Below are 15,740 nucleotides of genomic sequence, written 5' to 3'. Positions count from 1 at the left end.
GAATCAAGGACATTGCATTATAGAGACAGGGATATAAACAGCCAATCTACTTTTGTATCTTCGCTGTAATCAGCTTACACTCCATTTACTTAGTGTACCAAGCAAACCTGCTGTGACTGTTCATATAGTCTCTTGTTCATGCTATCCTTTTAAAAGTTTAAGGACTGCTTAGCCACATGCCCACCTACTGTGCTAGCGCTGCTGTATATGTAACAGTTTTCCAACAGCTATTTCCTTCTCTGATTTTCTGAACAACAGGTGATCCCTGTGTATTTGAGCCAGAATTATGGGATTGTTTGACAAGCTGGCGGGATGGCTTGGGCTGAAGAAAAAGGAGGTTCATGTTTTGTGCCTTGGTTTGGACAATAGTGGCAAAACAACGATCATAAATAAACTTAAACCTTCAAATGTAAGTAGCCTACTTAGTTTACTTTTGGTGTTTTTACTGCAAAGCTGATGTTTGTTTAAACTGTTTTTGTGTGATGTTATACTAAATGTGACCATGGAAAAGATGTGAAGAGCTTTTTTGGTTTAGTGCAGTGGAACAAATATATTTGAAGAGTTTCCAACTCACTAAAACTACATGTATGCATCCACGTGCATATTATGAAAAGTTTTCCCAAAAAAAACACTGTTAATGTGGCACATTTTTTTTCTAAGATCGCCTAATAAGGAGGGGTTTATGATGGCCAAAATTTGGATCCAAAATGGTTTTCTTAAGTAACTTTAAATAATTGCTACAGGATTGCAGTTCTGTGTGATGCGTTGAACATTTGGGATTAATACAGTTGTGTAACAGCTTGTACTTGTCTGCATTTCTTATGTTTCTTTTAATCTCTTACTGCGAAATAATAAGTATATAATTAAATAATAAAATAGGAAATAACATGAAGATGCACACTTAATGGTGACCAGCATTTTTAAAGCAGAATAGCTTTCAAAATAAGTAGCATTTATACTTACAGTTCATTCATCCAGTGAAAAGTGTTACAGGCCACTAAGAGTGCATAGTATTCTGAGCAAAATTTAAAGTAGGATTACCATGTTTCAAGGTATGTTTATGGAATAGAAATAGATAAATTTTGGTAGGCATGTTCAAAGCCAAAGGCTTGTGCATCTTGGTTATCTGCATCTGGGAAACCTTGATTTCTGTTTTTTAATTTTTGGGGTTTTTTTTTAATTTCCATTGAACTTTTCCTGAAGAATACCACTGAACATTGTTTTAAAAATGTGACATGGTAAAAGAGTCTGCTACTCTTCCATTCCTGGCAATTATTCTTCCACTGAAAATTAAATAGATTTATAAACAAAGTCTATAAACTGCTTACTATCTGCTGACTGTTGTTTGAGGGAAATGCTACAATTTGTACCAGGCAAATTAAATATTTATGTAATTTTTGAGACCTTTATTGTAGGAGGGGTTTATGTCATGCCTCAAGCATTATAGGATTCCTAACTAGAGTTGAATGCAGACTTCAAGATTTTTCACAGAAATAGGTATTAGAGAAGATTGCTTTACTGTAAATGGTGTAATGAGAATTTACTTCTGAATGTTTTGATTTCATGTGATGCTTCAGGAGAGTAGCTTTCCATACAACTTGTATAAGTCCTATCCTTGCAAGACGCGACAAATTCTCTAATGTGCAATGACATTAAATCAGACTTGATTAAATTGATTATTTTTAGTAAGTTCAATGGGCAGATGATTTTGAGTTCTGGATCAACCCAGTCTTCTTAAGAAGGACTGCTATTTTGCCCTAGGACCAATATGTTAATTGCCTGGTGAATACAACTGTTTCTCCATCTGTTTGCAGTTTTTTCTTCTGGGCCTAATAAATACAGTTGAAAGAAATGTTAAAGAAAAAACACCTCTCCTACTCTGCACAGTTTTCCCCTTGGTGACAGGAGCTGTTGACTAAATGGTTTATGATGGTGGAATGCACTTCCATAATGAAGCTGCAGGTGAACAAACGAAGCTTGCTTCAGTTCTATGCAAGGAGTCAACTGCTTATAGATAGTGTTTTTAATAAGGGGCTCTCAAAAGTCTGAAAGGATTGCATATCACTTTCTCAAACACCTCTGCAGTCTACGGAATGTGACCTTTCTTCTTGTTCAATATCAATGCTTCCTAAATGAGCTATTCTGTTGTACCAACTTAGCAGATAGGTTTCTTGGCTAGCTCAGCAGTAAACCTGTCTCTTATCAGACAGATCTATTAATAACACTTTATGTTTTAGCCATTCTTCTGTGATAAATGGTGATTCCTTCCAGTGGTCTGGTAGTTTGAACAGAGCTATGGTTAGGCCATTGTGTAATGTCTACTGTATAATTCCCAATGCCAAATGGACTCCTCCAGCCTGTTGACATAATATGTCCGATCTAATATCTTGATAGAAGTATACTCTCTTTTATCTAAGAGGCTTGGGGTATTATGCAGGCTTGTTTGGGTTGACATTGTGATTTCCAAAGTGATTGTGAACTTTGATCTCAGTCATAATCTTCAAGCTGTTATCTTCCATGTTAAACTATCTCCTGTTTATTTCATATGTAATATCCATACATATGTATACACACAAACTAATGTAAAGAGTGGAATCTCACTCTTAATGCTAAAATGTCTTCAGTGTCAATGCTCTTGTCCAACAGTGCTCACTATATTTCCTAGAAAACATTAAACCTTGATTTTGAACTACTGTACTTTTCTGGCAACTTTTTTAATATAACGTATCTGGATTTGTAGAAGGCTTTTGTATTTGGGGAAAAAATAGATCATGTTTCAAATATATTTCAATATTTACATTTTCTAACTTCATTTAAAAATTTGTACTTTCATTCCTTTAAAGGCTCAAAGTCAGGACATCGTTCCAACAATAGGATTCAGTATAGAGAAATTCAAGACATCGAGGTAGAAGTTTCTTTCATTTTCTCCATTTAGCAGTAGCAGTTAATACACAGTAGTTGTACTTAATTATCTATTTCAGTGGGATGTAACTGAGTATAATGTGTGGTGGTATAATGACATGACATGTGGTTTGCTAAAATGTTGTGGTACCCAGGAGTCCTAATCATGATCCAGGACTAACAGTGTTAGAATATATTGTATATTTTGTGCTGCTATAAAAGTATGTATGTAAAAAAAAAAAAAAAACAAAAACAAAAAAACAAACAAAAAAAAAAAACCAACAAGACAAAAAACCCCAGAGTTTTGCAATAGTGTATAAGCATCTGATCACTGTCTGTTAAGAATTTTAGAAAAGGGCACTGTTACAGACTTGAGAAGAGACAGTTGCTTAGATGGTAACCTATATTCCATTAAGCACTCTCACTGGCGCGGCTCTGAGGAGATTGTAGTCTAATCTCATTAAATGAAAAACAGTGGCTACAACCATAGCAATGTAAAGATGTCAGGGGCAAAGGTCAGGAAAAGGAATAAGAAATCATTGGTTGAGTCAAGGCTAAGATTTAGGAAAGGAATGTTGTGAGGCAAAGACACTTCAAGGAGGTAATGCTAGATACTATTATATTATTCTATAACCTTCACAGTGTATTTTTAATGGGTGCAGTCAGTCTTCAAACCAAGCAGCATGCCCCACTGGATAAGAGATCTCCAAGAATTTTTTTTTTCCCTGAGCTGACATGTGGGATTGTTTGGTTTCATATTTTTATAGGATACTAAAAAACTGTATTCTGTTTCAGTAAAGCATGTAAGACAGGTTTGGGGTTTGGCTGTGTGAGAATGTAAATAGATTTATATTGCTTTCCTTTATTATGATTCTGTAGTAGGAGAGATGACCTGCAAATACATTATGTAGAATGATTAAAAAAATCACAACAAACCCACCCACAAACCACTCCCCCCAAACCTCATTAATCTACCATTACAATCAAAACGTTGTTTGGGGTTTGCTAATAAATTCATACATGGCAGAGCAACTAGTCTAGATTCATATGATGTCTGGATACAGAGAGCTTCCTTTTCTAAACCTCCTCATTTTGGTATGTCTTGCACTCTAGGAGCTATTTGGGACTACCCATATCAGGAAAACCTAATACTGAATTCAGTGTTGCTTCTGTAGGTATTTCAGGAGTGGATCGGGTTTTTTGTAATGTTTTTTAAGTTGGCTTACTGTGTTTAGCATTTGGTAAAATCTTGAAGTTGCAAAGACTACCCTTGTTCACCTGAGGTAACCTGTTGTTATCAGAATGTGATTTTTTTTTTTTTTTTTATGAAGGTGGAATTTTTTTTTTTTAAGCCTTTTATTTTGCATACAGAAGCATTTGGATGCTATTGGTGCCTGTCTAGGGACAGAATTTAAGAGCGGCTATGGATTTTAAGTCATAGCTCATCTGAATTTCATTTACTCAACACTATAAACAATGTTCGATACTAACATGATAAAAAAAGAGGCTGAATGGGAGCTTATTTGGTATGTGATGTAACTTATTCTCTGAAGAACTAAACCAATTATAAAAAATAAGCCCATTTTCCATTGTGAAAGGTTTCTGTAATAAGACTGCAGAACTGTGTAGGATAGTTTAAAGCCAGGTACAGTGACCAGAGTTCCTTTGGAAATCTTTCTCGGTTGATTAGGATTCAAGTTGATCTGGCTTTTTTCTGTAGCAAATCAAATAGTTAGGGTTTGGGTTTTGTTCTTTGTTTCTGTGTCTCATACATTTCTTTTCTTTCCAGTTTGTCTTTCACGGTGTTTGATATGTCAGGTCAAGGGAGATACAGAAACCTCTGGGAACATTACTACAAGTAAGCCTGTAATTTATTTTAAAGCATTGCTGTTTGTATTAGCTGTTGTGTGCATTATTTAAACAGAAGTATGATAGTATCTAGTGATTAGAAATGATTCAGAGAAGCCCTCCCCCTACTGTTTGACAGAAGGTCATCTTGGATAAATTTTCTTTGTGTTCTAAAAAATTAAAATTTTGATGTGCTGTTAATCAGCATGCTTTTGGGGTCACCTTGTTGACTCAAAGTTTGGGGGAGCATACTAGAGATGGGATTTAAATATTGAAAGCAGAAAAAAAACAATCCTGTAAGAAAGGACCAAGATGAGTTAAGTTTCCTGTTCTTCTGTTCTTCTGTAGGTAAGTGACTTGAGTCCCAAAAGATACTGATGGCTAAGATTTTTAGAGGTGAGGGAAATTAACTTCGGAGAATGAGGCACACATAACTAAGAATTTGACCAAGTATTCTTAGATGTTTTTTATTAAGCAGGATATTCTCTGTACTTTATGGTATTGCTTTATTGGTAATAGGCACCATTTTCTGTTTTTCTAACTTCTAATGAAGCGTGAATCTTCATTTATGTTGTCTCATTATTCTGTAATACCTGATGCTGATCTAAATAAGGTGAACAGCAGTAAATCACACAGAAATAGCTTGGAGAAGTAGTATGGAGAAATTTTGACTATTATAATATTGATTAAATATTAATATTTAATGTGATAGAGCTTTAAGTGTTTTTTAATTGAGGGTTAACACTTCATCTCCCTTCTGTGCAAAATGGGGTAGCAATTTGAAAACTTGTGTGGGTAGGAGATCTTCCTTTTTCAGGAGTGTTAGATGTATGTCTCCCAAAACTTTTGGATTTCAGTAAATTTAGGCTGCTCTCAAAATGCTAGCTAAGTGCTTCATAAGGATATAATTTTTGACTGCTGTATTTAATACAGTAACTTATCCCTCGTGTGGCATAAAATGCTTTTTTCATCTTGACAGTAAGGGAGTTTCTTGGGTGATTCTGACAAGGAACTGTGCACATGTATCCACCTTTGTTCCTGATCCGGTGGAGTAGGCACATATTTAAGATTAACTTCTAAGAATAATATAAAAATAATAATATACCATTCAGTTTATAAAGATAAGCAAGATTTAAGTTTGCAAGAATTGCAAAATGGCAATCAAATTTGATCAAGTATCTTTGTCTTAAGTGGTTGCTTCGGAGTCCTTGAAGCTCGCCCTTTTCTTGTTTGGCTTGAAACTATCTTCTAGGATGTCCTCAAAGTACACTTGTCTTAAATATATGCAAGCTCATGTTATGTCCCTATTACTATTACTTGTTTGTGAAGTTGTTTTTAGGTAATAAATACATGCTAGGACTCAGATTCCTCTGGAAAGAGTACTGTATGCTCATAAAAAAATACTTAAGCTTTCTCAGCTGATAAGGAAAGGTTTTATTTGCTGTTAAAGTTCTTCCATACTCCAGAAAAGAAGGGACCTTCTCATACAATCTTAGGCTGGTCAAGCTATTTCTGTTTTTCAGTAGGTCTAGGAGTGTTTCTTGTCAAACTATGAAGGTAGGTTGTACTAGGGAGTGGAGAATGTATCTGTAATGGTCTCTCAAAGAAATGTAAAACGAAGGAGAAACAAATATTACATTAAAATGTAAATGAAAAATAATTTTAGTGGGTGTTCATCTGAATTAGTCAGACTTTATTTTGCTTTCAAATAAGTTACAATAAATGGAACATCAAGTCATAAAATATCAGTAATATTCTGAAATAATGGATTGAATAGCATGTATATACATTGTGACTGTGGTCATGTTGCCAGCAAAATGTGTTAATGATCTAAAATAGTTGAAAGTTTTTACCTGTTATTGAAAACAAAAGAATGATCCTGTTTATGCAGACTTTTGTAAACAGTAGATTAATCTGCATATGCCTAGTGGTTAAACAGCTGTAGATGCACAGTATTTTTTCTAAAAAGGTAGTTGGCCTTTCTTTAAATAAACTTGTTTTAGTGTAGGAAATAAAGAATTTCTACAAAAACCCATCATGAGATTTTCTTTGTCTGTCTGACTACACTGTCAGAATAGCTGTAGGTTACATTTTCAGAGTTCATTTTTCAGCCTCAGTCATGAAATCAAGCTTTTCTGAAGGGTCTGCGTAGACTGAACCTTGCATGAGTCACACAGCTAGCAACCTCATGTCTCAAAAAAATTATGCAAGTTACCAAAAGGTTGCATTTCAGAAATAAGACTGGATTCAAATGTTAATGGTAAATAGCAACAACAAAATTAAAGGGAAAAAAGATCAGGTTTGTTTGCTTTTTTTGGTGTTTCTTCTGAAGCCTTTTCTTAATCACAGTTTAAGAGAACCTATAATTTGCCTCTTTACTCTTTTTATGTTATGCAGAGAAGGCCAAGCCATTATTTTTGTCATAGATAGCAGTGACAAATTAAGAATGGTTGTGGCCAAAGAAGAACTTGACACCCTTCTGAATCATCCAGGTGAGGAGGCTTTTTTCCCCTTCTGTCTCCGTATTTGTTATGTTGTTCTAAGAAAAGCCATTCTTATCTTACACATTCTGCATTTTGAGTACTTTACAAATATTTTAGCCATTCATGAATACTAGAACAATAATAGTCTTCAATAAGTCTGGTGGTTTTTTATACCTATTCACATTTACAAACTGATCATACTTAAGCTATCTATAATGATTTGGACTGGTCTCTTATAATATAGATCAAATTTGTGTTGTTTGAGGAATAATAGACTTTGACCCTTTAGAAGCTGGAGAGCCTGTATGTGATGACAAACATGTACGAAAAAAGTATCTCCCTGTCTGGATTTTTCAATGAAGAAAGCTCATTCCTTTAACATAACTTTTAATTTCTTTTTTTCATCTTCATTACCTTTTTTTCTTAAATTATGGTTTAGCCAGAAATAAGGATGGATAATTATACCAGTCAGTTTCAATTGCCTATCAAAGGATACACGGGATGGAAGAGGATGTGAGAGGATTCATGATTGGAGGGTTGCTTTTAGGGTTTTTGTTTGTTTGTCTTGGTTTTTAACATGAGGGGAAGCTTCGTTAATTAAGTTCTGAGATTGGTCCATTCTTTGCTTCCTTTCCCTTCTGTATAGCCAACATTACTGGAATGTTTTGTAAGAAATATGCAATTTTGACTTTGACTTTCAACACTTTAGGTAGTTGCTCTGACTAACCAAAGTATGAAACTACATGCAGGAAATTTAAAAGTTAAATAATTCTGTAAATTCGTATTAAGCTGGTAGAGCCTTAACTTGTGGGGTTACGATGTTGAGAATAAAGAATGAGAAGCTGACATGCATTTCTAACGAAGAAAAGTAGTATGTGATAGCAGCAATTATGCTACTATGGGTTTGTTTTCCATGCAGACTGCATATAATACATTAGTTCATCAGCAAAAATGCTGTAGCTGTGTGTGAGCTGATGAGGCCCCCCTAATTTCATGTTCAAGGGTATGGGCCACTTCAAATGCACACTGAAAAGTCTTGCAAAGGTCAAAGGGGAGGATGAGGTAAACCAAAGGCTGGAGGTGGATTCCATAGAGGCCAGGGAACTTTGTACCAGGGCAGGTATTAACCACAGTGGTAAAGGGTGATTCTTTTGGTAAAATGGAAACCACATAGGACCAAGGGTGGGAGGTAAAGACTCCTGTAATAAGTTACTAGTTTATTAGAAGGGAAAAGAGTGAAAATGTTAAGGCTGAGGAGATGCAAGCTTAGGTGAAGCTTTTCATTTAGGCATTAATAGATTATTAATGCTGATTTAGCAGGTGGGCGCTGTTCAGTTGTTGGTGTGTTTTGTGTCTTCTAGTTCTGAAAGATCATGGGTATGGCCACCTAGTACATTCTGTAGAATCAGAAAAGGGCAGTTTTGTATTTCTGCTTGGAGCAGCTTAGCTCAAATGCAGCATTTCCTGTTCTATCATTTTGGATTTTGATAGGTCACATCTAAGAACCAAAGAAAAGAAAAAGTTCTAGTAGTAGTGTTTGATAAAAGTAGCTTTTAACTGAATCAGTATATAACTGTTTTACTATATCAATATTTTTATTTGTATTACTTTTCTACTTTTCTTCCTGCATACCTTACTTTCTCCCCATCTATGCTTCTGCCTCTGTGAATCTCCTGGAATGGTTTAAATTTACATGTTTACTGAAGGTTTAAATGGATGCAGGCTAACAACTTTGAATCAATTCCTGTCTCTGAAAATCTTAGCAATCCTTTAGTAAAATAGTTCCCTCTCTTTTTGCCAGACTTTGCCTGAGGTTTTCAGGTGAAAGAGAATATGTAATATGAAGCATTAACGGGGTTAGAAATTGTACTAGCTGTGACTGTTTTGTGAATCAGAGCTATAAATTATTTTTACTTATGTAAGTGGACAGGGCACTCTGCAAGTAAAGGCCTGTTTAATGATTGCTGTTATCATACTATTTTTTATCAAACTTCATTCTTCAGCACTTTGCAAGATCATAGTCTGTAGATTACTTGTTTAGAATATAGACTCTTGGGTCACTTGACCTCTAGCACATGCTTCTAAAATAAAATGAAATTTCTATAAATTTTAAATTATTTATATAAAATTACACAACATCCATCTCTAGTGTCTGGTTTTTTTTTTTTAATGTGTTATAACTATTTGCAACTAGAAAATGTTAGCTTTCCATTAATAACCATTAGAAATGGGGTGGAGGGAAATAAATAATGTCATAAGCTAGGAAATAATCTAAATATCTGCAACCGTCAGCTTATTTAGCAAACATCTTTAAGTGTACATTTCTGAGTATGCAGGTAGGTTGTGCCCCTTTTTAATTGCTTTAGAAAAACACTGAAAATTCCTTGATTAACATGGCTCTTTGCATATGTGATGTCAACTAATTTTTGTAGTTTTAATGTATTCATAACCTGCAACCTGTGGGTACCAGGGTTCACTGAATTATACTGTAGATTAGCATAGAAATTTCAGTCAGGAGACAAAAAAGCTATTCACCTATGGAACTGAGAAAGAGTTTTAATGACATTCTTCACTTACATTTTGAGGCCTTTGAAGATGTCAGAGGAAAACACAGCTCCAGAAAGGGTAAATCACTGTGACAATTGTAAGCATTTTGGTTAGCACTCATGAGCTCAGAGTGTTATCTCCACAGATTTTGTGGAAGGTTCCATAGAGGATTTAAAAAGAACATCACTAAAAAGGTTTGAACCACTTCAGCACTGACAGTTTTGGGGTTTGTTTTGTTTCACCCCCTACCAGGGGCAGCTATCTTATATTTGAATAAATCCTTAGCTTGTTTCCTGTGTGAAATAACATTTTCTTTTTACTATTTTAAAAAGAATCTGTATAGCAATTTTCATTCTAGGGGAGTTTGTAAGTTCTTTTCCTATCAGGAATTGATGGATAGAGATTGGAGCCTAGATTGGAGCCTAATCCCGTAATACATCTTTTGTTTAAATAATGTGAAAAATTCTTAAAGTAGTGTTCATGATTTTTCTGCAGTTCTACATCTGTCGGGTTGAAGAGAGTGTACTTTCTTTCCCAATGATTCTCTGATCTTTTATGGTAGTCAAAGAGGCTTATGCTTTTGCATGTGAAAGTATGCCAGAAATTTCCAGTGTACTTGGTTTTGTTTGTAGTTAGCACTGCTAGCTGAGAAGAGCTCCTGAAAATCTTTGTTCAAGTGAAGGCACAGTGAGGGATGTCCAGATGTGTGCTTTTTTTTTTCTATTTTATGAATTTTATGAAGTCATGAACACTCTCCAGGGTGACTAAAGGATAATTCAGACTACCCTTATGCAACTGCTGTTATGGGGACGTGAATTAACACAAATACTTTTTCTGTGTTTTACACATCCAGTCTTAAGTAAGCAGAAATGTTTGGTATTTGTAGGCAGTTGTTTGATCTCCTGTTCCTCAGCTTCACCAGCAATGTATATCTACAGCTTTAAAAATATGTATAAGGTTAGAGGTAGAGGTGTTGGAAGATCCCAAAGCCTGCCAGAAAGTTTGAGTATTCTTGAATCATGCATCAGAGGCCATGTGACCCAACAGGGTGCATCTTGGTAGGATACAACCTTCAGAGAATTGCAGTGACAGGTGAGCAAAATATCTTCATGCTTTGTTTGTAGTTTATTACTTGAAGAGATTAGTAAGTGTTGAATAATGTCATGATAGTTCTCCTTCTGCTCATGCCTAGATATTAAGCACCGTCGATTGCCTATTCTCTTCTTTGCTAACAAGATGGACCTCAGGGACGCCATATCATCTGTGAAAGTATCTCAGTTATTGTCATTAGAAAACATCAAAGACAAGCCCTGGCATATCTGGTAAATTTCTCTTTTATTTCTACCCTTTTATTGGTATTAATCTGTACATTCAGATATAACGTAAACTAGATCAGCCAGATATAGTACCATGCTGCCACATGTGGAAACAGTGGTGACTTGCTGTGAAACTTGTTTGAAAGGCACAATGCATTTATGTAGACTGTGTCTTGAAAATTTTCAGAATAGAACTATTACCCAAATAATGAAATGGAGCACTTCCAGTGAAATCAGAAAGCAGTGTTCTTACCAGAATAGCTACTGCTATTTTTTTCTGTGAAATTGAGTAGAATTCTTATCAGAGTGCTTCTGCTAGTTTGTCCTACAGGTTTCAGAATACCAACAATAAAACCTTGAGAGTTCTGTTTTTCCATTCTGCAGATACCTGATTTAACCACTGTTGAAAGGCCACTTAGTAAACTCTTCTTGTGTGAATTCAGAGGGGCACTTTACTCTCATTGTACCATGTGATATTTGAGGATTTTTTTAGTTGTAGGAGTTAGAATCTTCCTTTCTGAAGGATGTAAGCTTTCATATAAATAGAAGGTTTTTAAAGTCCTCAGATATTATAAGTAAAAGTGAAACCAGCAGCTAAATGCTGATGAAAACTGAAATTTTCATTTTAGGCCTTTTAACGTAAAACTTGATTACCTGAGTGTTGTTTTGGGGGCACTGCTTTTTGTCTCAGGAGTTACACCGGTGAATTCCCAAACTGCTTGGAAGATAATTTTATAGCTAACCACAGTAACAGTCCAGATTCACTGCTAGTTTTCATAAGCTGCAGAATGAGGGACCTTTAAACAGTTATACCCCTGTGATTCAAAGGGTGGATTTACACTGTTCTCAGTTTAGTTTAATATTAATATATATTAACAGACACTCCTAGGGTGGCTGTTTCAATGAACTGTGTATGCACTATACTTTCTTTCTCTAGTACTCCAGCATCCTCACTGTATATAGGAACTGTGTGGAAGGAGGAAAGGTCCTGCTTCATCGCAGTTTTTGTAGATTAGTAGACGTATCTTTCACAGCATTACCTGAGGAAGGAGTTATTTAAGTGGAGGTGCCACAGAACAATGTGACTGCCTTGCGTAGGAGCTCTTTCAGAACCCCTCATGTTCAAAAAATTATTCCTCTGCCTTAACTGGAAATAAAATATGTCACATACTGAACTGATGTTTCCATCTTGGGAAGGTACTCTATAATATATCATTTGAGAAGCAGTCTTCTCCATGTGAAGAAAACTTATGTAAACTGTACTTTATGCAACTTTGCAATTCTGTAAATTGCAAGTAGAGTGATCACTCCACTAAACCTGGTATTTTTACAATGTTTTAATAATTTGATTTGCTTGTTTCAGTGCCAGTGATGCTCTTAAAGGAGAAGGATTACAAGAAGGTGTGGATTGGCTCCAAGGTATATCATATGTAATTATCTTGCTCTATTTTCATTCTGTTAAACTTTTTTTGGTTTGTAAGGTGTTTTTTCTTTATTATTTCCTTTGTTTTCTTTCTGTCCAATTCTGCTATCAGACCAAATTACACAGTGAGTACTGATGCTCTATCTCATATTTGCTTTTCATTTACCTCCTTAACGTACACAAAAAGATCATGTCAGTTTCTCTGACAAAAGGGTGTGCTATGAAATGTTAATGCATTAACATACTCTTGCAAACAGTGCAACAGTAATTCTTGTAGATAATAATAATACCAGGTGCTCCTGAACTTCAGTTTATTATTATGGTAGTTCAGTTTTTTCTTTAATTTATTCTTACTGTCATGTCCCAGTTTTACATATCTTGATCTTATGTATCAGGAAATGGTGAATCAGCAGGCAAGAAAAATAAGCAAAGTACACAGACAAATACACTAGTTTTGATTATTCAACTCCAGTTCTTTAATCTAGAGCCAAAATAAGAACAGCTTACATTATAACGATCATAGTATACACACTTATAACTACATAGAAAATATCGGATCCAGTTTAGATGGTGCATTACATACACAGTTTTAATTACAAACTTGGTATAGATGCTGTATTATAGCCTTCTGCTCTATGTTGGTGAAGATCTGGTCTCTCTTGTCCTCCCATGTACAGCTAAATGTGTAGAATCGTGAAGTGTGGTATTGTTTTGGTAGACTCATTCTAATTTTAGCTCTCTAATTTACATTGCTTGCATTGTGAGTATATTAGGTAGCATAGTATAATGTGAACCTGCAAGATGGTGTCTCTGTACTGGCGTGTTCTGGGCTCAGGGAGCCGCTAGATGTCAGCAATGCTCTGGTGTCAGGGCCGCTAAACTAAGTTCTTTCAAAATGCAGATAAATAATATCTAACATTGTCCCTGATTTAAGATATCTCCATTTGTCTATGGATACCAGACTGTCCTTTCTACTTAGAATCCTTACCGCTAATTAGAAAGAGATGGTTTATTTTACTGTGTTATTACAGAATACAAAACATTTGGTCATGTTTTCAGAGGAAGGGATACCAGCCGAAATAGTCTTTTCAAAGAGATTTACTGCCCTACAGAACAGTGATGCATACTGCACCATCTAAAAGAGTTCTGTGGTGGGGAACCAGCATCTTACTACTGAGTTTCCTTCACTCCTGTATGCTAGTATCATAGAGGCAGATTCCAAATCGCATACTTCTTCCTATCTTCAGGCATAGTTCTGGTTTTGTAATATTTTCCAGTGATTTTCAGCATCTCTGCTTATCTTTGAGGAAACTTCTAAGTTTCAATCCAAATTTTGAGTTGATGGTTTTGTACATAGCTTCAAGCTACTTCAAAGGATCTCAAATACTTGTCTAAATATTTTCTGACATATTATTCTCAAGTATTTAAGTTGTATGTATAGATTTTTAAGCACAGTAAGCAGGTGCTTCTGCTGTCACTCACTTGCATAGCTCTTCATAGCTATTCACTTCTCACGGATTGTTAAAATTCTTAATTTTCTGAGCTGAAAGTCTTCATGAATGGGCCTTATCTGAAAATTTCCTTTAGCTCCCCGGCTCAGTGTCCCTAAAAGCTTAACAGGGGTTTGGTTTGAACTGTACTGTTGCCCTAACCACATGCAGTTTGTCAGTTATACTTTTAATGGATGAAGACTTCAATATTTCAAGAACAACTTTTTACTGTGATTCTCCTCCTCATTCCTAGACCACTAGATGGAAATATTTGGAACAGCTCTTAAGTTATAGTGGTCCCTAAATCACAGCTTGTGGATGCCATAAAATTCAGTGGAGGAAATGACGTCTGGCTAATGAATGCACAGTTCTCTTCAACAGCCATGCTTTTCTTAGTTATGTTTTGCATACCCATTACAGGTAGTTCACAGATTTGGGGCAGAAGGTTTTGCCTTTTTTTCCACTAGTGAAGGCTGAGTTTGCATATTTCCCCATTTGGTAACGGGATTACTACTGCAACAAGACATCATCAGTAGGGTAAAACTAACTTGTTTCACAACAGTCTAAACCCAGATCATCTTTCCTATTAGTGGGGGAAATTGTGCTGATTTCCACGTTTTGTTATGGGGATGCAATACATTTGCACTAACTAAGGAAATGTTTGAAGTGAATTGAGAAGTATCAGTCAGGCAGCAGTATGGTGAAGTGTGGCTACTGAGAGCAAAGATGTTTTCATGTGAGTTATTAAAAAACAAACTTTAAAACCTTTGCTGTTGGGGAGTTAGTTCATGTTCAGTTACATAGAAGCTGAAATGACTACAAGGAAATTGAAATGCATACTTCATGAAGTAAACTTCCAGGCGTTACTCTCATCAAAGTTACCTTACAAGCCTGAAAAATATCAACATTTATTTCTGTGGAAGAGTCTTCCTGTTTAATTAGCAACATCTGGGGGAAGCAACTTGTCTGTGGAGGAATTTCAGAAGTGGATGAGAGAACAAGTTGAAAACAACTCCAACTGCATTGTCCCCCATTCTTGTAACTACAGCAAAATATCTATCGGGTAGTTCTGTAACCAGGGCAATATTGGATTATGTTTTCAAAAAGAAAATACAGAAAGAATTCATCTTGTGTTAAGACTATCTGTTTCTATTTCTTAACAGATCAGATCCAAGCAATGAAGACATGAGAGATAAATAAAAGATGTACAGCATTTTTTTACAAACTTTGTCAGTAGGTGTAAAAGTTCCTTGGAAAGGAAGAGTGATTTAAAGAAAACGAACTGTTCAGCTAAGATATACTGTGTTGATTTGTTTCCTTTTAGTATATCTTCCAGGGAAGTGGAATGTAGGCAACATAGCACCTCAGATATCCACATTTATGAATTAAATTGAATGTTGTGACTGGAGAGCATATTTTTTTAAAAAGATTTATGTAAACAATAAACATCTGCATTCATTTGAGTTTTAGGTGATAATTAGCCATCAGGAAATGCCCCTCTGTTTTTTTTGGGGGGACACCTTTTGACCAAATGGGAATATTTATTTTCCTGAGAGAGAATAATCAGCACTTCCTGAAATACAGCTGCATGAGATACCTGTTGATTTTAGGTGCCCATTTTTAGGTATTTCTGCAATTTTTTTATTGTGAAGTTTGATGTCGGGTTTTCAGTAACCACACACAATAGGTTTCTAGAGGAATATTTTTGTTTGAGATACAAGGATTTAAATAC

The 15,740-nt window shown here is 35.4% G+C and overlaps 1 protein-coding gene across 2 annotated transcripts; it reads left to right on the top strand.

Annotated features, from left to right (window-relative positions):
- Positions 1-255: 255 nt before the first annotated feature.
- On the top strand, positions 256-15,424 carry ARL6 (ADP-ribosylation factor-like 6). Of its 2 annotated transcripts, XM_010074604.1 has the most exons (8): positions 256-409; positions 2,844-2,905; positions 4,691-4,759; positions 7,147-7,241; positions 10,972-11,101; positions 12,459-12,514; positions 12,631-12,643; positions 15,172-15,424. In XM_010074604.1, exons 1-8 carry the CDS (start codon positions 287-289, stop codon positions 15,206-15,208), a joined length of 585 nt encoding a protein of 194 aa, XP_010072906.1. In that variant the 5' UTR covers positions 256-286; the 3' UTR covers positions 15,209-15,424. The 2 variants fall into 2 exon arrangements, with proteins under 2 accessions (XP_010072906.1, XP_010072907.1); XM_010074605.1 differs by lacking the exon at positions 12,631-12,643 and having other exon boundaries at positions 257-409.
- Positions 15,425-15,740: the final 316 nt, after the last annotated feature.

The sequence above is a fragment of the Pterocles gutturalis genome, unplaced genomic scaffold (assembly GCF_000699245.1).
Source record: "Pterocles gutturalis isolate BGI_N339 unplaced genomic scaffold, ASM69924v1 scaffold29487, whole genome shotgun sequence".
NCBI classification, from domain to species: domain Eukaryota; kingdom Metazoa; phylum Chordata; class Aves; order Pterocliformes; family Pteroclidae; genus Pterocles; species Pterocles gutturalis.
The sequence above is the reverse complement of the archived record's forward strand: the minus strand, read 5'-3'. Positions and strand labels throughout refer to the sequence as shown.